Source organism: Podarcis raffonei, chromosome 9 (assembly GCF_027172205.1).
Source record: "Podarcis raffonei isolate rPodRaf1 chromosome 9, rPodRaf1.pri, whole genome shotgun sequence".
Taxonomy (NCBI): Eukaryota; Metazoa; Chordata; class Lepidosauria; order Squamata; family Lacertidae; genus Podarcis; species Podarcis raffonei.
The window spans coordinates 62,854,047-62,875,600 of record NC_070610.1 but is presented as its reverse complement, the minus strand read 5'-3'; the positions used below and the strand labels follow the sequence as shown (position 1 = coordinate 62,875,600).

The following is a 21,554-nucleotide window of genomic DNA, read 5'->3' as shown; positions in this document are numbered from 1 at the left end:
CAAGAACTTCCTGCTGGAGTAACAGGGTGCGCCTTCTTCTGCACACTTGAGGATTTTAAGTCCAAGTCTTGCTATGTGGACTTAATGCCTTTTACCAAGCATGAAATACCACTCAAACTTCTTTAGTCCTTACCCAACTGTTCCTGTCTGTGGATCTGGGGTGTCACTCCTCCGAAAGCAGGAGTATGGCTTCTGTTCTATAATACCCAAATTATTTAGGACAGTGGCATGAATACTGTAAAGAAAAGGAAGATAACACTAGGTGAATCTCTCCACTTTAGTGTGTTATCATCTACTTGTGTGCCCACAAAGTTAAGGTGGACTGATAGCATTTCTCTTTCAGCTCTGATGAACTTTGATGACATTACACATTTAGGGCTCAGCAAAAAACAAAACTCAGGTTCTGCTTTCATGATTATGGCTTATTCATCGTGTTGCAATTGTGTGGGATGGAACCTTTATTCAACCTAAGAATAAAAATGCACTTGTCTCTCAACAGATCTAGGCTGGCTTAGGAAGAGAGCATTAGTAGACACTGGTTGCTAATTTTAGCCCACTGTATCTTTTGTTGTCTCAAATCTTTTAGTTGTCATGATGGATAATGAAGGAGGTGATGAGAAAATGTTATATAAAGTAGCAAGGAAATTTTTTTAGTGTATACCATTAATTGGGAACAGTAGTTTGTTATGGGTACTTGGAATTTAGCTCTGTGAGGGGTCTCCTAACAATTCTCAGCATCCATTGACAAATGACAGTTCCCAAGATTATTTGGGGGAAGTGACAATAGCTAAAATGATATGAGACTGTTCAAAATATATGGTGTGCATGTGACTCAAGTCAGTACATAGATTGTCAGCTTTCTTGCAAGAAGCAGATAAAACTGAGCCAAAACCATGAATCCAATTTTGATTTTGTGTGTGTTTTCAATGACACCCTTGAAAGTATTGCTATTTTCCCTACCATATATATATGGGACACTCAAACAGCTTGATTTAGCCAGCAATCTTCCTTCCTCCCCTCTCCTCACTCTTTCACTTTGAAGCATAAAGGAGAGGGCTCTCATTCTGGCAAAAGTCTAGTTCTCCGTAGGAATATAGGAAGCTGCCTTGTACTGAGTCAGATCATTTATCCATCTAGCTCAGTGTTGTCCACACAGGAGGCAGCAGTTCTTCTAGGTTTCAAGCAGAGTGTTCTCTCCCACCCCTACCTGGAGATGTGGGGGATTGAACCTGGAACCTTCTACATTGCAAAAGAGATGATCTCTCACTGAGCTACAGCCTTTCCTTGACTTCCTTGAATTTGTAGTCCAGAAGCACCTGGAGGGCCATGCCCTTGAACTGTGCTGCTCTGGTGACCTTGTGGGAAATTAAAATGACTGTATGTTTCTACCACAGCCAAGTAAGGCCATGTCTGGGAGCCCAAACATATAGAGGTGATTCCTCTAGAGGCTACTTTGCCAAAGGCATGCTCAATCCTTTTGCTGACCCTGAGCATGAGTGCCCCAGTGGCATAGCATAATAGACAAAATATGGCACATTACAGATTACATTCAAAATCTGAAAGATAGATGGGACATTATAGCTGGAATTTCCATTCCTTACAACTGTAAAATGTGTTTGATAGGGCCACCAGGGGCCAGGGTGAAATTGCTTCAGGGCTATAACTGGCCTAGAGGCAGCCAATTGTCTATACCTGCTTTTGACTAGACTTAACCGTCCGGGGGTCCTTTACCTTTACCTTACTACCTGCTTTAAAGAACCGGTGTTCTTTCCAGAACTTAATGTCAGTCACTCTACTGACAATTATGTTCTGTTTTCACAGTAATGACATTTCAGTACTGCCCGCCCTCCTGAAGCCTATTTATATCATGCTGGTATATTTTCTATTGACTTGCTGCAAATGATCCTATATCCTAGCACACAATCATGAATTCTAACACACATTGCCTATTTCTCTTTGAAAGGAAATATTCATCATAAAGCAAGGGAGGCTCATACAGCCAACCATAAGAAAGGGGAGATGAAGTATGCAAATATATTCACATGGCCAATAGTGGTGCAGGGTACCATCACACTTGTCTTTTTCTCCTGTATTGATACCATTTGCTCACTCATTTATTTCAAAGCTTTGGGTTTTTTAAAAAAATAGTATTTCATTTGTTTTCTCAAAATAAGGCTATTGGGAGGATTCATTACAAAAAACAAGAACAGCTCTCTTGTACTTTTTTATATTGTGAATCTTTCCCCATCCCTGCTTTATATGAAGTGCCGGGTTGCTTCAGATTGGCATGGTCTCTTCTATTTATTTTTATAGCCGCGGTCCACCAGTGGCTTTTTACATTTAAAGTAAGTGATCAGTTGATCATCTAGCACTGGCTGGTTCCTAAGACTCTTGCACAGAATGCACTGCTCCAGCAAAGCACTTCGTATGAAAAGTACCTGGTTGGATCAATGCATTGCACATGCACTTCTTTCTGGATCAATCCATTCTTTGCAATTATCCACCAAGTGCCATTTGAAATACTAGAAGTTGGCCTATGTTCTGCTATTGGATCATTGTCTATAGTCTGCCCACATCTTTTTGTTTAAACAAATTGGTGATTTCAGAGAAAGAATAGGGACTGCGAAGAGGGGTATATAATTTCTGTCCCCCACCCATTCTCTGTTTCTATTCACTCTTCTCACTAAACAGATCCTAGTCTCCTTTCATTTCATTCCTTCCATCTTGCTTTCTGTGGGACCAATATGGTGCAGTGATTTGGGGAGATTGGACATTTGTACAATAAAACATCTAATCTTGCTTACAAACCCTGTTCAGTGGGATGGCCTTGAACAAGGCAAGATCTCACTACCTTTCTCACCTAATAGGCCTGTTGTGTTTATGTGTGTGTTGCATGTGTGTTGTGATTATTCAAAAACAAAGTCCAATTAGGTTCCACTGTGAATTCTCACATTTGTCTCTTGCTACTCTTGTCTCTCCTTCTCTTCCTTCTATCTTAATGTAGTAGTAAGATCCTCAGGACAGATACCTGTCATACTGCTGTTCTGTAAAGTACCATTATGTTCAGGCTGTGAGTGCTGCTGTTTATGTTGTCTAAATGGCATCACCCACACAAAAGAAAAAGGGTATCAGCTGGCCCAGTGGACCTCCCCCCCTGGGTTTTGCAGAACCACCAATACAAAATTTTAAGGAAAAACTCTTAGTAGGGAACCCCCCAAGCAGAAAAAAATAGGGGATAGTTTCTTCAATTGCCAAAGAATATAGATAGGAAGGTGGATGGAAAGGCGGGAGAGGGGAACTGTGTTGCAGGTCCCACTTCTACAGAAATGATAGTAATGTTCATAACAACATCAACCAGTACTGCCACTACCACCACCACCACCACTACTACTACTATTTGGCAAAGCATACAATCAGCACATGTTGAAAGAAAAACTATTTTTGAAATAATTGATGGTTACATTAGGATTTGTTGGGAAGCTTTAGTTGACAGAAACTGGGTGATGACAAGGCAACAGAACTTTCTGCTTTGCTTTCTGTTGTTCTCTCTGCTTCACATCTCAGTCAGAAGAAAAGAGAGCAGAACAGCTGTCTCCTAGCAAAAACCTATGAAGAAAAACTGAAAGGCTAGTAATTTACAGCCTCCCTGATAAATGGGCTCATTTTATTGTTGGATGAATAAAATCATCATGAAGATTGATGCATGACAGAAGCACTTGGCTATTTGCTATTCTTTCTAGCCACACCAGGCCTTGGATTGGAACCTGTCACTAAAGATGAAATATGCTTTATGAGATTCCTGGGAGGCAGTCATTTTTAATTTAAAACAGATAACATGCAGTAAGTAATATGGGTTTTGAAATTGTTGGCACTTCTAAAAAAATCCTCAGGTAATCCTGTATCTAAACAGATCTAATTGCTTTCAGTGTAGCAGCTAACTGCGGTTAAAAACTTTTTCTAAGGCCATTTTATAGGTTGACAAGGCATTCATGGTTGAATGAATATTCTAATCTTAATCGTATGGAGCACAATCAGTCAGGGAGTTCTAGTTCATACTGGTGCCCAGTGCATGAATTTCAGAGGGACAGAGGTGGGGACTACCTTTTTCCAAGTGCTTAAAAGTAAGTTATTCACTCCTACATCAGAAAGAAAATTGTTTTAGACTGTCAGGACTCCAGAGTCCTGTAGTCACCAAGAACTCAGCTAGATTTGTGAAGAAAAATGTTTTATATGTGTTGTATGTATATGCATTAAAACACTGACACCAGATGGCGATGTGGAGTTCCATTCTTGCAAGTGTGATTTTTCATACAAAGTTTACAATGCCTAGATCCAGCCCAGGACACAGAGTCAGAGGTCACAGTGCTGCCGTATAAGGAACCAGGCTAGATTTCTGGCTCCTTGGTGATCAAGAGACCACTGAGGCTGGCAGGTAGTAGCCCAATGAACCAGATGTCACATCTCCAGGACTCACAGGTGCCCTCATAGGCATATTTCTGTTGGTCTGAGGGACCAAGTTTTCCTACAGTCCATTGACAGAGGGAGTGCATCTAGAATGCAGGAGAAGTACCCACTGTCAGGCCAGATGGTCCACCCTTTAAGAGGCTATAGTTGTCCACAAGGGGGGATCTTGGGAAAGATGGGCTAGAGATAGTAGAACATAGGATGGGAGGACTGGAGACCGGGGCTCAAAAGACCTCACTTCACTTCCAAGCCTTGTCAGAACAAGTTGTGCACTAGGAGCTCTCCATGGTGCTGAGATAGCCTTGCCATAGGACCAGAACAGGACACAGACAATGTTTGCCTGGAAATGCGTGGGTCCAGAAAGATTAATTTGAGGTGTGGAGTGTCGGAACTTGCGTTCGACCGAGCTACTCCTCCGGTCGAGTCCTCTGACGGTGATTCACGACCTGAGCCTTTGATGAGGCTCCAGGCATGTTACACAGAGTATCCAGCAGCAGAAGGATGAGAAATCTGAGCTACATTGCTAAGAGTTTTATTTCTAACTACGCAAACAGAAAAGAAATATACATCCTCTCTCTGTGAGAGCAGAGAGGCAACCGGATACAAAGAAAAACTAGTAATATCAACATCCGTCTCCCGTCTCCTGTGAGACTTCCAACAGTCTGGAATCTCTTTGCAATGTAAACAGAGTCTTGTGATTCCAAGCACTGCACAGTGACAAGTAACAGAAAACTAACATGGAGACCATTATTAGGAAAACAATAAAGCTAAATATAATGTGACTGAAAGCTGGGAGAGACAATGGCATATAGTTGGAAAAAATATTTTGGGAGAGCACTTACCCTGGGAGTAACTGCTATTCCAGAATATGCACAAGAATCATGCAACTGTCAAGTTTCAGCCTCCGAAGCGTGGAGAGGAGGATTCCCAAAGCAGCAACAGTATCTGGGCCGTGGTAATGGGATCTTAGTGGTGAAATCAGGCATTCGACCTTCAACTTCTTTTTTCAAAAGCTTCCTCTAAGATAGGTTCCATTAGCAGAGAACTGGGAATGAAAAGCTTGGTTGTCACCAACCACTGTGATCATCAAATCCCTTTGAGATGTTTGCAGAAAGAGAGCTTTTCTCTTATCTTTGGGGATTCTGTACATGATCCTTGTTCCTGATCCTGATTGCTTAAAGTAGCCTTCACCAACCTGGTGCCCTCCGTATGTTTTGGAGTACAATCCTCTGTACTGCTAGACAGCATGGCCATAGTTCAAAAACATACAGAGAGCAGCAGTCTCATGGAAAAAGTGCAGTGATGGTAGATAGCCCAATGAGCCAGTGGTCTGCATAAACTTTTCTTTGAGTCTGAAATTCACTGGGACCTGAGAGCAAAGCCAGTAATAAGAAAACAAGGTCCTGAAATACAGTTATCATTCTCATTTACTCTACTCCTGCCTTGTCTAGACATAGCCTTAATATCCACCGTTTCTTAATGGTCTTTCTTGGCCAGCTGCTTATGGGAGAAGATGTTTCATTGTGTATGTTTGTGTTTTCCCTTTAGCCTATTATCTGTTCAGACTTTTAAAAAAACCCATCTTATTGTTGGCAGTAGAGCTTCTGTAACTAGAATATTAAATGTTTCAATTAAATTTTAGCCATTGATTCCCAACATCAAGGTAATGCATTTTGCTGTTCAATTAAAAATAACAAGCTGCTATGCCGTTCTTTGCCCAAGTGTAAACGATGGAACAGTAGTCAATAAAGCAATCAAGAAAATGAAGTATTGGTGCCTCCATATTCTTTCTGAAAGCTTGTGGGGAATAAAGTCCAGAATGATTAACACTGAAACTTGGGGAGCTAAAACTTTGGAGAAGTCAAAGAAGGTAACAAGGGCATACAAGCTTGAAATTGGCATTTGAACAGTGGTTTGCAGATACTCTGACTTTTCTAAGTACCTCCTTTTTACTGAATGTCTGCTCCTTGTCGCCTGAGAGGAAGAAGGGGTGGCAGCTCATCATTCAGTTCTCGGAGCTCACCAACATCCACCATTTTTGAAAAGGGCAAAAATTAATAAATCTTAAAATCAATATGTATGCTTGCAGCTTGTGGGTTTATTTTAAACTTTTCAAATATTAGTTTGAGGCTGTGTTTTGAGCACCACTGGGACAGAGTGCAATTAGAGTGTTCAGGATTCTCCTCTGCTTGTCTTAGGCAAGCAAGGATGGGGAACCTTTCATCCTCTTGATGTTGTTGGGCTCCATCTGCCACCAGCTCTACCCAGCATGGCCAGTGCTTATGGCTGATGGGACTTAGAAAGTATACTTGGAGAGAAGGAACACTTAGGCTGCATTTGGACATCACACTATGGTTCGGAATGCTGAAAATGAGCCTGGTCAAACCTTTGCTTGTGCACTCTCCATTCCCCTCACTGTCTCTAGTGTGGCTGTAAGAAAATGTTTGGAAGCTTTCACATCCATTTTAGATTAAACACATTTTGCCATGCAATCTGGGTAATTAAACTGTGGTTAATGTTAAATATGGTATGCTTGAAATGGGTCAATTCAAACCATAAATTGTGGGACTGATTCTTTTTAAAAAAACAAACCATGGTTAACATTAACCACAATTTAAGCCTCGGATGACCCTCTTAAACCATTGTTTACTGAAAATAAGGGGGCAGTTTCCATTCTCACAGGCATTGCATAAGAAGGAAAGGGCAAGCAAGAGCACAATACTTGTCACACTAAACTGTGATTTAGCATGATGGCATACAATCATTGTGGGCTGTTTTATATCTGGTCCACTGGAGTAACAGAATGAGATCCTCAAGTGAAGTGTCCCATTTAAGACCAGCACTGAGAGATACCATTGGTGAATTGTTACCTATATGAACAAAATCAAAGGAGCAGAGTTCTGTGTGGGGTAGTGGGTAGGTGTTAGCTGTATTTCCTAGCAGAAAAGAAAGTTGTACTCCATTGCAGAGCTTATCTTAATGGATTAGAATATCAATATTAAAATAACATATCCCGGTATGATCAGAAAAATATAAAGGATAGTCAGTGAGGTCATTTAATATGCTCTGTGAATACTAACAGTCCATCTAATTACCTGATCTCACCACTTCTTTCAACAGGAGCACAGAAGGTCATGCATTTGCAGATCAAACTTTACTGTGTGCTCTGGACCCCTGTAGATTCCATTTCCATTTCTTACCAATCAACATTCTCCCTCCCTCTCTCTCTTTCTGCTCTTTTATTTGTGTTTGGCAGAATGTTCAAAAGATGTTTTCCTTTTTAAAGGGAGACATCCATTTGCAACGAGATAAGTATCGACTTAAAGAAGAAAAAAAACCCAGACAATTTGCTTTCGTTTAAAAGAGATGAGAGCTCAAGAGTTTGTAGGGAAAGCAGAAGGTGGATTTATTTTATCACCCAACAAAAACGTGGGATCCGTTGTTTTGCGGTGACACACAGTAGGCATTGGTTGGCATGGAAATGTCAGGGTGAATAGAAAAGTCTTCATCATATTCCAGAAATATAGAACAGAAACCACATGCTTTGTTTCCAAAAGGAGGCTGTTCCACATGGTGGGTTCCATCACATCAGTGGCAGACAGTGTGGTGGGCTGCGCTGCGCTGTTCACCTGACCTCCCTCCAGCTGAGTTGCTGCTGCAGATCAGGATGGACAGGGAGAGGGACGAGACTGTGCTGAGGCTGGCACGGTGCAAATGTGTGGCAGAGCCAGTACAGTGGTCCTGCTGCTGTGTTTGTACCATGCTGACCTCATCCGTCTCCTCCACCCTGGTATGCAGCAACAACACAGCCAGAGGGAGGTCAGGTGAGCGGTGCAGCTCCACCATGCTTTCAGCTACTGCATTACCCAAAAGCTATCCTTTTTCCTTTAAACTGGAAATACCAGGGACTAAACCCTGGGACTTTCTGCATTCAAAACATGTGCTGTACTAATGAGCTCTATCCCTTTTGTGCTCCTCCATTGTGCTTTTTAGAACAATGATGTTAGAAACAATGGCACCCTTTGATGCTGGGGAAATTAGGAAACCTGACTTGAGAGGAAAGTAGTGAAAGGAGCTCAAGGACCACTTTTCTTACAGAAAAGAAGTTTGTTTGCAGATTGATATGCTGATCTTCAGCACAAGCTCTCGAATAAATCAAAGTAAAATCAAAACATGAACAATACAGTCACAAACATAAATGAATGCAGCAGAGCAACAAACATACATTAAAAGCTAGCAAAAATAAAAGAAAAGTAACAGATTAAAGCCAGCTAGTTGATGTGGCAGAAGACCTGGGCAAATAGAATGGACTTTTCTTGGTGCTGGAAGGACATTACTGCCCCAACCTTCCTGGGAATGTATTTCATATACATAGTGCTATTTTTCTAGAAAAGAGGTGCTGGGACTCACCATAAATGCCTTCCTTGTTCTCTTAGAATGGCAATGGCGCCCACCTGAGAGGGGCTGGAACTGTGTTCTGGCTAGAAAAAAGCCCTGCATATATGTACAGGGTGAGAGAGCTAATAAGGGCCTCTCTTCAGTCAACACCCACATAACTGAGGAGACTTGGAATAGAGCTCAGAAGCTCTTAGCATTAGCCCCCTTCCCTGCCCCATGCTGCTTTGCTCAGTACTGCTGTGCTAGAGCATCTTGTCTTACAACAGCACATCAAGCACAATGGCAGCCTGGTGGGTGAGAAGAGGTTAAAGCAGGGTTTTCTGAGGCTGCAGGGTGCTGGATTAAGACCAGCATTACCAGAATGGAAACAGTGCCCCCTTCCATACACACACAATATGTGAATTAGCATTAAGAGAGCTCTTTATTTTGATCAGGAAATGTCTTATGAAACTCTCTTTCCTGAGGCCCTTCCTCTTCATCTCCAGATATATCTTGCAGGGAACAGAGAAGGTGATAACGCCTCTGATTCCTCAGCAGGGAGCCGGTGAACGACAATCAGCAGAAATCACTTCTGCACATTCCCTATAATTTGATGAGAGTGTTTGTGAAACCATTTAGCAAACTCATGTTACCCTAACTGAACTCATGCCCCGAGTAATGAAGTGTCAGTATATTCTTGGGTCTCATAAAAGGCCAAAGGGGGGGAAATCCCTCCTCAACTGTCGCATTGAGTTCTCTTTTCTTTTCCAGCTGTGCGGTCTCACTAGCCATCAACAGATAGGTTCACTTTTTATTCTGATCATCATCAAACATTAGCTAGAAATAAAATAATTACCCTTTTATCCCCAGGAGAAAGAGGGAAAAGATTTTTGGGTTTCGATCTGCATCTGTTATTTGTTGAAATATACCCCTGGGGATTAATTACATCGGATTGCAAATTGTCATAAAGACAGTTTCCATGGTTTTGGCGAGAAGCTAAAATCTCCCAGCTGAGATTTCCAGAGGGGTGGCCGCATTTGCCTGTTGCAGCAAAACCGAGCAAGACTCTTGTGGCAACTTGAAGACTTAACACATTTATTATTGCCATAGGAGTCCTGCTTCCTCAAATGCATGAAGTTTTATTCCCAGGGGAGTGGCAGTAAGCAGTGAGGTCAGATGGAAAGACAGTGCAAAGAAACTAACAAATAAAGGTTCTGACAGTTACACGAAAGCTTAGATGTATGCAAAATAAGCCTAGTGGTAGTAACTCTTCATAACAGAAGTATGTTTTCTTAATCATCAAACATGTTTGACATGTTAATTAAAACCTGTAGTCCAGTTGAGAAGCATTTTCTAGTAGCCCAGTTACTAGGGGCCTCTTTATACCAGCCTCGGGCTGGCGACACCATTGACAAAATCAAGATGTAATTCTTTTGGTAATTACCGAAGGATACGAAAGTACTGTTTATGTATGCAACGACAGCAGCAAGAATGTTATTTGCCCAGGGATGGAAAGAAGAAAGAGCCCCATCGAAAGAAGAATGGATAATGAAGATGGTGGACAATGCGGAGATGGAAAGGCTGGCCGGGAAGATCAGGCACCAAGAGGTTAACAAATTTAATAGAGAATGGCATAACTTAATAGAATATATTAAAGAACACTGTAAAATTCTAAAAATGTTAGGATTTAAAACAACAAAGGATAAAAATGAAGTATAATAATTTGGATAAATGCAATTAGATGCAGTTAAAAAAGGAAGATGAATTTTGGAAGCCAAGTGGTGGAAAGTCCAGGGGTTCAGGGAACCCCATAGGTACTGATATGGACTATGGTTTAATGTAAACAAGTGTGTGTGTATGTAAAAATTTGATTTTTTTTTCTTTTTGAAACTTTAAAATATCTTTTTAAAAGACAAAATCAAGATGTAAAGCTTTTCCCAGGGTAAAATACTGCAGTGATGCCTTAGTCACTTGCCTGAGGCTTTATCCCTGCCACCTTGGTACCTTTTAAAAGTCAAGCACCATAGTAGGGGACGAATCGTGTGCATCTATCCCACCAGAGGTTACCCCGTCCCTGCCAGGTATTTATTATTGGCTCCATGTCCAGGTGTTGGTGTTGCTGGAGGCCTGCCAAAGACAAGACCTTAACAGGGAGAAAGGGGACTACTTGGGGGGGGGGGAAACATGATCTGGCACTGAGTTATGTCCCCTCCATCAACTCATCATTATCACCAGCTCAAGATTCATTGGTGAGTTGAATGCTGATAGAAGTTCTCCACAAAAGTCGTGTGGCTTACAAGAAGTAGTCATAGTCCAAGGGTTGAAAAAGTCCAAGTATAGTTACTGTTTTCATGCTCAGTAAAAATATTAATATCTTGCAATGTTTGTGGGGTCAGTTAGAATCATGAAATTGTAGAGTAGGAAGAGACCCCAAGGGTCCTCTGATCCAACCCTTTGCAATGCATGAATCTCAACAAAAGCATCCCAGAGACATGGCCATCCAACCTCTGCTTAAAAACCTCCAGTGAAGGAGGGTCTACCACCTTCTGAGGAAGTCCGTTCCACTGTCAAACAGCTCTTACTGTCAGAAAGTTCTCCCTTATATTTAGTTGGAATCTCCTTTCTTGTGACTTGAATCGATTGGTTCAGGTCCTACTCTGAAGCAGGAGAAAACGAGCTTGCTCCATCTTCCATGTGACACCCCTATAGATATTTGAAGATGGCTCTCATATCTCCTCTCAGTCTCCTCTTTTCCGGGCTAAACTTACCCAAATCCTTCAACCATTCCTCATAAAGCTTGGTTTCCAGATCCTCTATCATCTTGGGAGCCCTCCTATGCACACACTCCTGGTTGTAATATCCTCCTTAAATGGTGGTACCCAGAAATGGACACAATATTCCAGGTGTGGTCTGACCAAGGCAAAACAAAGTCGTTCTATGGTTTCCATTAATCTCAACACTGTACTTCCATTGATGCAGCCCAATGGTCTACTAAGACCCCTAGATCCTTTTCACATGTACTACGGGCAAGCTATGTGTCCACCTTATGTCAGCGCAGCTGGTTATTTCTGCCTAATTGTAGAACTTGTTAGTTTTGGCCCAGTTCTCCAATCTGTTAAAATAATCTTGAATCCTGATTCTGTCTTCTGTGGCATTAGTTACCCTTCCCAGTTTGGTGTCATCTGCAAATTTGATGAGTGTTGCGCCAATTCCTTAATCCAAGTTGTTATTAAAGATGTTGAACAACGGACCCAGTACAGAACCCTGTGGCACCCCATTTGTCACATTTTTCCAGAATGATGAGGCACCATTAGTGAGCACTCCTTAGGCTTGGTCAGTCAACCAGCTACAAATCCACCTACAGTTATCTATCCAGCCCACATTTTACCAGCTTCTCCATAAAATATCATGGAGGACTTTGTCAAAAGCCTTTCTGAAATCAAATTCCTGTTGTCTGTGTCTCACACAATGGAAACCAGTCTGAACTTCCTTACTTGCCAGCTGTTGCACATTCATTAATGAAATCTTAGAATCTAATACAAAGCTGCTTGCATGCTTCAAACTGTCTTATAAATCTTATGAACAATTAGCATGCACTTTTGACTAACAAAATTCTAATTCTGAATTATGAGCCACTATTACCTAATAAACCTGACAACTGATGTGAATAAATCCATCCTAATATATGAAACATCGTCTCTTAAACCACCCATTTTCCCCTTCCAAAGAGATCCGGGAAACACTGCATAATATATTTGGACTGATAAACTACAAAAATGTGCGTGTGTGTAAGATCTCATTTACTCTAGCTGATCAGATTTATTGCATGGGGAATCTGACACCTTAATGGCTATCACTAATTTATTATTTGCTTTTCTTTAATAAGCACACAGGTTTTCAGTGGCGTAATATTTCTGGTATTTTTATTTTTGTATGTGGCAGGGAGTAGTTGCTGAGGAAAACTGAAATGATTCTCCCTTTTCATTTCTAATAACCTATTTTGAGATCATGTTTCATGCGATTATAATAAAACTATGTTGGATGACTATTTAATGCGATCCTTTTGTTGAATAATGTCTACTTTTGGCTGCTGCAGATTGATAGAAGTTTCTTGTTTTAAACCATTGTTGTTATTTAATTTAATTTATGAATTGCTTCCTATGAACTTCTCAAAGCAATTCCACATTACAATAAAAACATATCAAATGCAATTGCTTGTATTAAAACAGTTCAAACAATTTTCAAAAGTTACACATATAAGAGCAGCTGAAACAATTGCAAACATCAAAACAATTTCGAATCCAATAAAAATATGGGTTGGGATAAAAATCTCCACTTAAACGACTTGTTGAAACAGGAAAGTTTGCAACAGTCATTGAAAGAAAGTGTAAATTGTGTATGTCCAAAGGTTAGTTGCCACCACAGGGAAGGCCTGATCATGACACCATGCAGAATGACTGAATAGAATTGTACCTGCAGGATGCCTTGTTCTGCAGAATTCAATAGTTAGTTGGGTATATAAAGGATGAGAAAATATTTTATTTTATAGTTTTTTATTCATTTATCACAGGCATATGTACAAACTGACACAGAACCATACAAACAATAACAAAACCATACACAGAGCATATTCAATATAAAAAACAAATTGTAGAGGCTATTATTATTATTATTATTATTATTATTATTATTATTATTATTATTATTTAAATTTCTTAGTTGCTTTATCTTGCCCAGGGAAACCCAAAATTACTTAAAACCAAGCAGCCAAACACACAGACAATAAACCATGCATAAAAAGGTAAAGGTAAAGGACCGCTGACAGTTAAGTCCAGTCGCAGACGACTCTGGGGTCAGATAGAATTTGAACCACTTCCCTGAACTTTGGGGACTAAAAACTTACTTTTAAACATGAAAAATGAATTTTTTTAAAGTGCAAAAAGCTATGCATACATGGTTCGAAGTTTTTATTCCTTTTCACAACCAGTCTGGGTGGCAGCTGTCAGCATACAGCTTAGGAACCGAAGTTGAGACATAACAACTTGCCAAAGGCCAGCTAAAGGGAATCTTGAAAGATGGTTTGACATGAGTAGCTGGATTATCTGCTGTGTTTTTAGCAGGGATCCTCATGATGCTGCTGATAGAAAGTTTGATAGCAATTTGACACTGCCCTGGTTTGAATAACAACTGTGGAAGGCTGTGCTGCTATGGAAAGTGGTGCAGCGCTGTAACAATAATTCATAGAATCATAGAAACAACAGAAAACAAGTATTTGAAAACGTTTCTTTCCATTGCAGTCAGTGCAAAAAGTCATTACATTGCTACAATTTCAGATGCCTCTCTTTCTTCCCTGTTTAGGAGGAGCCATTTGTGATGGTGTCAGAAAATGTTTTGGGGAAACCAAAGAAATACCAGGGCTTTTCCATCGATGTCTTAGAATCCTTATCCACATACCTTGGCTTCACGTATGAAATTTATGTTGCTCCAGATCACAAGTATGGGCGCCCCCTGGAGAATGGGACCTGGAACGGCTTGATAGGGGAACTAGTATTTAAGGTAAGGATGTAGGTAATTATTCCCTTAAAATATATAGAAGACAAATATCTACCTTTTATCTTTTTGTAGTCCCTTCTCATTTACACACCTTGCATTTTGTACTTGTTTGTTTGTTTATTAAAAAATACTTGTATAGCACAATTTTATTTTAAAAAAATCAAAGCTCTTTACAACTATTATATATACGCAATAAAAAAAACCTAATAAAAATATAAAACAGATCACCAGCTAACTATTACAGCAGATGTTTATCTTAATTGTCTGCATGAGCGTGGTCATAAAGAAAGGTTTTCAGAAGACTTTAAAGGATAAAACAGAAGACAGCTGCTAAATCTCTATTGGAAGGGCTGGGCCAATGATGCTAAAGGTTCAGTTTTGCGTCTGTGGGCATTTCCAAAATTCCTCTTGTCCCAATGCTTTCCCCCAGGGAAATGCAGAGAAAAAATGTAGCTGGGAAACTAATCCAATGCCAAAAAATTAATACATGTCTAAATTTGAGCTCCCCTTTCCCTAGGCTCCTTTAACCAAGTATGTGTTAACGCAGCCTCCACTTGTGGTGCAATCAGATTTGAGAATTTCACTAGGGTTAGTGAAGCACCAAACCTCAAACATGTGCTTGAGCCCTCTTTGCCCTCACTTGCACCAAGAAGGCAAAGAGAAAGAGCATCAGCAAAAGGATGCAAAAGCTGCACTCCTAGTATCACTGGCCAATTTGTCAAAACGAGCTCTAAATAAGCAGGGCAAACCATTCTGGGGAGAAAAATATGGCATGAGCTTTAACGGCTAGAACATTACATAAATAATGCAGAGCACTTAGAGAAAAGTATTGATAGCTATGAATAATAACTGAGGTATACGATCAACGGAAAATGTTTTATTGATGCACAATAACATTTACGTTGTGTAGATGTGTGAATTGGGCACATACAGTCTAATCTGTAATTAATAAGCCATCCATTTCTAATTAATTCTGCATTAAATGTTTACCACAACAAATAAATTAAAGGAAATAAGCATAATATATTCACTGTTCATTTCACATTTGATCCTCGGCATATTTCTCTCCCCTGGACTGAATCTATGCAGAACTCAAGGTTCAACATAAAGCTTGTCATTTCAGGTAATGGAAACTTACCTTGAGGAAGATGGCTTAGGAATCAGCTGTGTCAGAGATGTGGGTACATGTGGAAGTGCCACTTTGACCATGCCTCAAATATTTCATAGAAGCTTCTCAGAACTTTAGCTACAGTGTCATAGTTATATCACTTTTTAGGGGGGTGTTGTGTGATCCAGTAGGCTGTGATTTCATGGTTAAGTGAAGAAAATATGTTGAAGCTGTCTGCTCACAACAACATATGACCTTCTATGTATGTGTGTGGGGGGGTGTTAGGAGAGGGATAGTTCCTCTGGTGGGGGATACGTTGTGCTACTTCTTGGGTAGCTTTTCCACCTTTGGTCCCCACCCTGCACTCAACTATCACCTGTGGCTCCTAGAAGCTGTCAGCGCGCGACAGCAGACATACCCCGGGAATGGCTTAGACTGGCTGAGTAAACCGGGTGAGAGTAGCTGCTGGGTCTCAAACCTTCAGTGAGTTAGGTTCATCCCCTGCATTCAAAGAGAGGCTTCAGCAGATTGAGCTGGAAAGACCAATAGTGGGTCCAATGGCCAAGAAGGTGGTTTCTTCACATGCTGTAGAGGGAAGTGAGGGGCAGATGGGGCTCGTCAACCTGGGAATGTAGCCCATCTAGAAGAAGAAAAACTTTAGCCCTAAACTTCCACTGCCTTGTGGCATATCTTTGGGAGAAGAAAAAACTAAAGACTAATTCCTACACAGATGCAGAGTGGAGTCCCTAAGATGGTTGGATGGTGCCTTGTATGCCTCCTTCTGGCAACTCCTACAGCCAAACTGCTGCTAAATGCATTGCTCTGCTTTCCTTTGGACCACATCAGAAAAGGCCAAGAGGAGGTCTTGCCTGGACAGTCCAGGATCTCCATACACACTGCCTGCCCAGGTGTGCACCCTGGGGAGGTAACTTCGCTGCTGCTAATGCAGCGGTTTGACTTCACCCCCGGAGACCCACTCCACTGTCTCTTGGGACAGATGGGTGCCCATAACAATTCTCACAGATGTCTATGTGTTTGCCTCGTTCACTTGGCGTAGTAAGCCAAACTATGGCATACTGGAACTGTGCAGATGTGCTGGCTCTCAGGAAGAAGCTTGTACCTGCTTTGCTCCTTCCTTGTCCTTTTAGCTCAATGTGGCGTGGGAATTAAGCCAAGGTTTGGCTTAGTGTATCATCCGGTCCCAAGTTCATGATTAAGCTCTCTCCTCCTTAACCAAAATCTGTAGCCGAAAACAAACCTTGGATGCAGCTTGTGGTTTAGGAAGATCAAGCTAAACTGTGAAGCCAGGTTCAGATGACATGCTAAGCCAAACCTTGACTTAGTTGCTATGCTGCATTGACTGAGCTAAAAGCCATTGACTCATATAGTCTAGCATCCTGTACTCACAGTGGCCAGCCAGATGCCTGTGGGAAACCAGCAGGATTTGAGCACAAGAACACTCTCCTCTCTTGATATTAAGGGAGACAGGTGATCATCACCAGGGAAGGCGTTCCTCAAATGAGGAGCCACCACCAAGTAAGCCCTCTCACCAGTCAGCATATCATTAAATTAAATAACAGTTAACTGATGCTAAAGACAAGAGAGTCCATTGTGTTCATATCATCAGTTCTGCATTGCCTGGCATTGTCTGGCAATGCAATCCAAATCCTAGCCAGGGTGGGGAAGAATGGAGAGGTGGGGCCACCACATCTGCAGCCCTGTAGCCAACATCAGCCGTGGTTCTGGCACAGCAGTCAGGCTCAGACCAGAAGCACTTCCGTCCACACATTCAGTGCATGAGATAAGTAGCTCCATGCTGGTGGAGTGATGCTGGCAGAGCACCTCAGCCCAATCCACCACCGCCCCTACTGTCAGTCCAACATGACTGCAGCTTAACACAGCAGCCAGTTCAACCAATTCTGAGCTGATGTTCCATCGCACATTGCTTTCTGGGGTGGTGTCTTTGAGCTTGCATGGATCATGGCATTTGAGGATACGCTGAGTCATCAAATTATGCCTGCACACAAATGGTGTGGAAAATAGTAGCATTTGCACGACAGGCTGCTGAGAGCACCTCGCTGAGGGGGCGTGTCAGATTTCAAAGGTGCCACTGCAGGAGCCATACTTCAGGAGGTGGCAGTTGCCATGGCAAGTACAATTTTTTTGCATTAAAATAGAGCAGGGCTTGATGTGTTGCACCTGTGTGGCATTTTCTCCAAGATGTGTGAGAACTCCCACCTTCTAGAGTTCCCAGCAAGACTGAGATGATGCTCCTCTTGTTTATTTAGCCTTATGGTGCAAAGCAATTATCAGTCTGTTGGCCTGTTAAAATTAATCACATTTTCATCATAATTCTGTGATGAATAAGCAACTAAATCAGATATTTTAAAACAGAGCTTTTTTCATATAGATAAATATCAAAAATGTTTACAATTGCAGTGCTACTCTTGTAGTGCTAAATTTTTAGACTTGAGCTGGGTTGAGGGTTTTTTCCAACATGCTGTTTGCATGCAATAATGTTATATTGGCCAGACCTCTGTTATTCACATTTACCCTCTGAGAAGTCAAAACGAATTTCACTCCCCCCACGTCCTAGATTGCAAACACAAGATGGAACTGGGGCTAAAGGTTACAATGTTATATAATAACAAGGATCTGCAGGGAGTTAACAATTTGATGATTCCATGCAGGCACCCCTAACTTGAGAAAGAACTGGGAGAGCCTCCCATCGTTTCACCATTTGAGCCTTATATCTCATGCTCCAGATCAGTAAGTAAAAGATCCTGTGCCTGCTCATATTCAAGATGAGTTGGAGGGTTATCTGTGAGCTGCATTCCTCCAATATTAGCCAGTGTTAAGTGGGATTAAACCTCCAGGGCTCAAAGCAGTAGCTATAAGTGGGGCAGGATGTGGTATGGTGTTGTTGCTTATCTGGCTTTCCAATGACAGGGTCATTGCAGATTACCAAGAGGGGAAGGGGCAAGGCAGAAGAGGGAGGTCTCAGTCTGAGAGGCAGAGCCAATCAGATACTCCCCCTGCTCTGCTTGCACTGTGCCCACCTACCCATTGCCTCAGCCTCCACCTCTCAGTAACCAGCAGAAACCTTAGCATTTTTCTCAAGTTACAGGTGCTTGCATGAAATAATCAGGTAAAGGTAACTCACTGCAGATGCTTGTTATTTAAGGACATAACGTAAACTCACTATATGCAGACCTACTTTTGTTACACGTATTGGGCAGGTTTTTCCCCATGCCACTTTCAATGTGAGGTGAACTGCTACAAGTTTGTCATTTCCACTTTCTAGTTAAGATCTGGTGTTCCTGTTGTCGAGTGAAGTTTCCGCTGCAGTGGCCCATGACAAGGCCTTCTTGGTGGTGGTGCCCCCATGATGGAATTCCCTCCCTCAGGCATCTTGGCTTAGCACTTCATTGGTTAGTTTTGGTGGCATTGTGAAGATTTGTGGTTTTATGAAAGCATTAGGAAGTAACTGGATTGGCCAGGCCCTGTTGTACCACTATTGTTGCAAAACCTATTGTTAGGTTTTTTAGTGATTTTAATGTTTAATACTGATGCTGTGTTTTTTTATTATTATAGTTGGTTGTATTTTATATGTGGGCACAATATTTGCTGTGTAACTATTGTTCATCACTCTGATATTTTCTGTTGAAGATCAGCCAATAAATCTGATAAATACTAATAATAGTAATGGTGATGATGATGTGGTCCACATATTTTAACTAACTATGCTATCTCTAATTCTTGTTAATTTTAAAGCTAGAAAGCGATCCCTTGCAGTCTATGTTAATAAATTAACTTTATCTTTGATTAATGTTGCATTAAATTTGTTAAGCAAATTGGATGATACGATATGCTAAAAACTGATACTGGGTGATGTTTTCACAGTCACTATAAGAGGCTTGTATGCCCCACTTTATATGTTTATACTTCGAACTGGCACCTTTGCATCTAAATATTGACACAATTGCACATATTTTATCTTCTTTTTTCCCATGGATCACTTAGCAAACCTTGGCTTGTACAAACTGCTGTTTCTCTGATTAATTTTGACAGGATAATGATAGGCATTTTCACATTTCTTCCTTTCCAATTTTGAGCTAATTTGACTTTATTTGCATATCATTAGAAATGCTTCCTTTCAGGAGCTCAGTGATGCCACGGACCACCACTGGAATGCTTTGCACAAGTTCTGGGCAGTCACAACATGGTCACTGGGGTGCCACGCCTATCAGAAATCAGGCTAGTTCACCTGGACAGTGATGACTGCTCTCACCTTGACTGTGAAGAGTGACTCACATTTTGCTACTGTTTATTTTCTAACAAATGAAACCTTGTTTTACTCTGTGAACTAATAATGTAAGTGACAAGCAATTAATGTCATTTTGGAAGTGAACCTCAATATTGGGAAAGTGCTTCTACAAAAACATAAATTGAATATTCACAAATGGATAGTTGCAATTGTTCTACAGCAACCTTCCCCCAACCTGGTGCCCTCCAGATGTTTTGGACTACAAGCCCCATCACCCCTGGCAAATTGGCTATGCTGGTTCGGGCTGATGGGAGTTGTAGTCCAAAAACCTAGAGGGCACCAGGTTGGGATACTCTGTTCTACATCATATTTTTAAATCCATAACATGCTTGAACTCACGTTCTGTTCTCACATATGATAGATTCAGACAATTGCTTTTCAACCAGTAGGAGCTCAGTGTGGCCTTATTCCTGCCTCAATGAAATGTTATGGCAGAGATTAAAGAAAGCAGGGGGAGGTGTGGTTTGGGCTCCATGTCACAGCCAAAGCAATGCAAGTGCCAGTCTCACTTTTTGTTGTCCAGATCACATGGTTGTGCAGATCATATGATTATTTCCTATTCAAATGCCACCCTTCTATTAGCATAGCATAGCACAGTATAGAATGGGAAGCAGCCTTATACCGAATCCATCTAGCTCAGTATTGTCTACACAGACTGGCAGCAGCTCTCCAGAGTTTTTAGTTAAGAGTCTCTCCCAGCCTTATCTGGAGATGCTGGGGATTGAACCTGGACCTTCTCAACTCTCATGCTAAGCTACATCCCTTTGCCAAATTAGATCTGCAGCAAGGGAGTGGCTACGTCAGTGGTTGCCACTTGATTACACCACCATAGTGCCATGGTGGTACAACCATCTCAAAAAGTTGAGGTTTTTGTTTTTGTGAAGGGGCTTTCAGGAACTAAACTACAGTGGTACCTCTGGTTAAGTACTTAATTCTTTCTGGAGGTCCGTTCTTAACCTGAAACTGTTCTTAACCTGAAGCACCACTTTAGCTAATGGGGCCTCCTCCTCCTGCTGCGCCGCCGGAGCCCGATTTCTGTTCTCATCCTGAAGCAAAGTTCTTAACCTGAAGCACTATTTCTGAGTTAGCGGAGTCTGTAACCTGAAGCGTATGTAACTTGAAGCGTATGTAACCTGAGGTACCACTGTACAGGAGAAACTGGTGATTTTCAGGTTTTAGTTCCTGTGTAATCAAGTAGAGCTAGGATATCTGAGGGAACCCAATTAATGGAGGTCTCTACTGACTGTTTATTGGACAAAGTGTAGTTTTGCAACTTGTCTAGTGAATGTTGGCACTAAAGGCCATGAATCATTCCTTTATGGCATTTTGTTGCCGAGTAGAGATGTATTTGTTTTTGAGAGAATTTCCAGTGGGTTGATATGGATTGAGCTGACAGACAGAATATGTATTTTTTGCAGTGCTGCTTCTGATCTGCTGTCTTGTTATAGCTTGGGTTTTCTAAATATAAATTTTATTTTTGTGCCCCATTTTGATCTCCATAATGATGAATAATAATATTACATACCCTCCAAAATTTCTCAGATGAAAATAGGGATATCCCATTCTACATCAGGAAGCTTCTCCCATGTTTTAACTGGCCAAACATGTAGATGTCATATATACATCTACATCGAGCCAATTACAACCTCTCCACCAATCCTACCTCTCAGGACTGTTGTAAAGAAACAAATGTGTGAGGGAAGGTGTCAGAGCTGCCCGAGGTCC

At 41.3% G+C, this 21,554-nt stretch overlaps 1 protein-coding gene across 6 annotated transcripts in view; it reads left to right on the top strand.

The window, feature by feature from the left end:
- GRID2 (glutamate ionotropic receptor delta type subunit 2) overlaps nucleotides 1–21,554 on the top strand; it is an 824,474-nt gene that overhangs the window by 625,651 nt on the left and 177,269 nt on the right. For all 6 annotated transcript variants that reach the window (XM_053404060.1, XM_053404061.1, XM_053404066.1 and 3 more), the window contains exon 10: nucleotides 14,200–14,397. In XM_053404060.1, coding sequence (XP_053260035.1) covers nucleotides 14,200–14,397 — 198 coding nt within the window. The remainder of the gene's footprint in view (nucleotides 1–14,199; nucleotides 14,398–21,554) is intronic.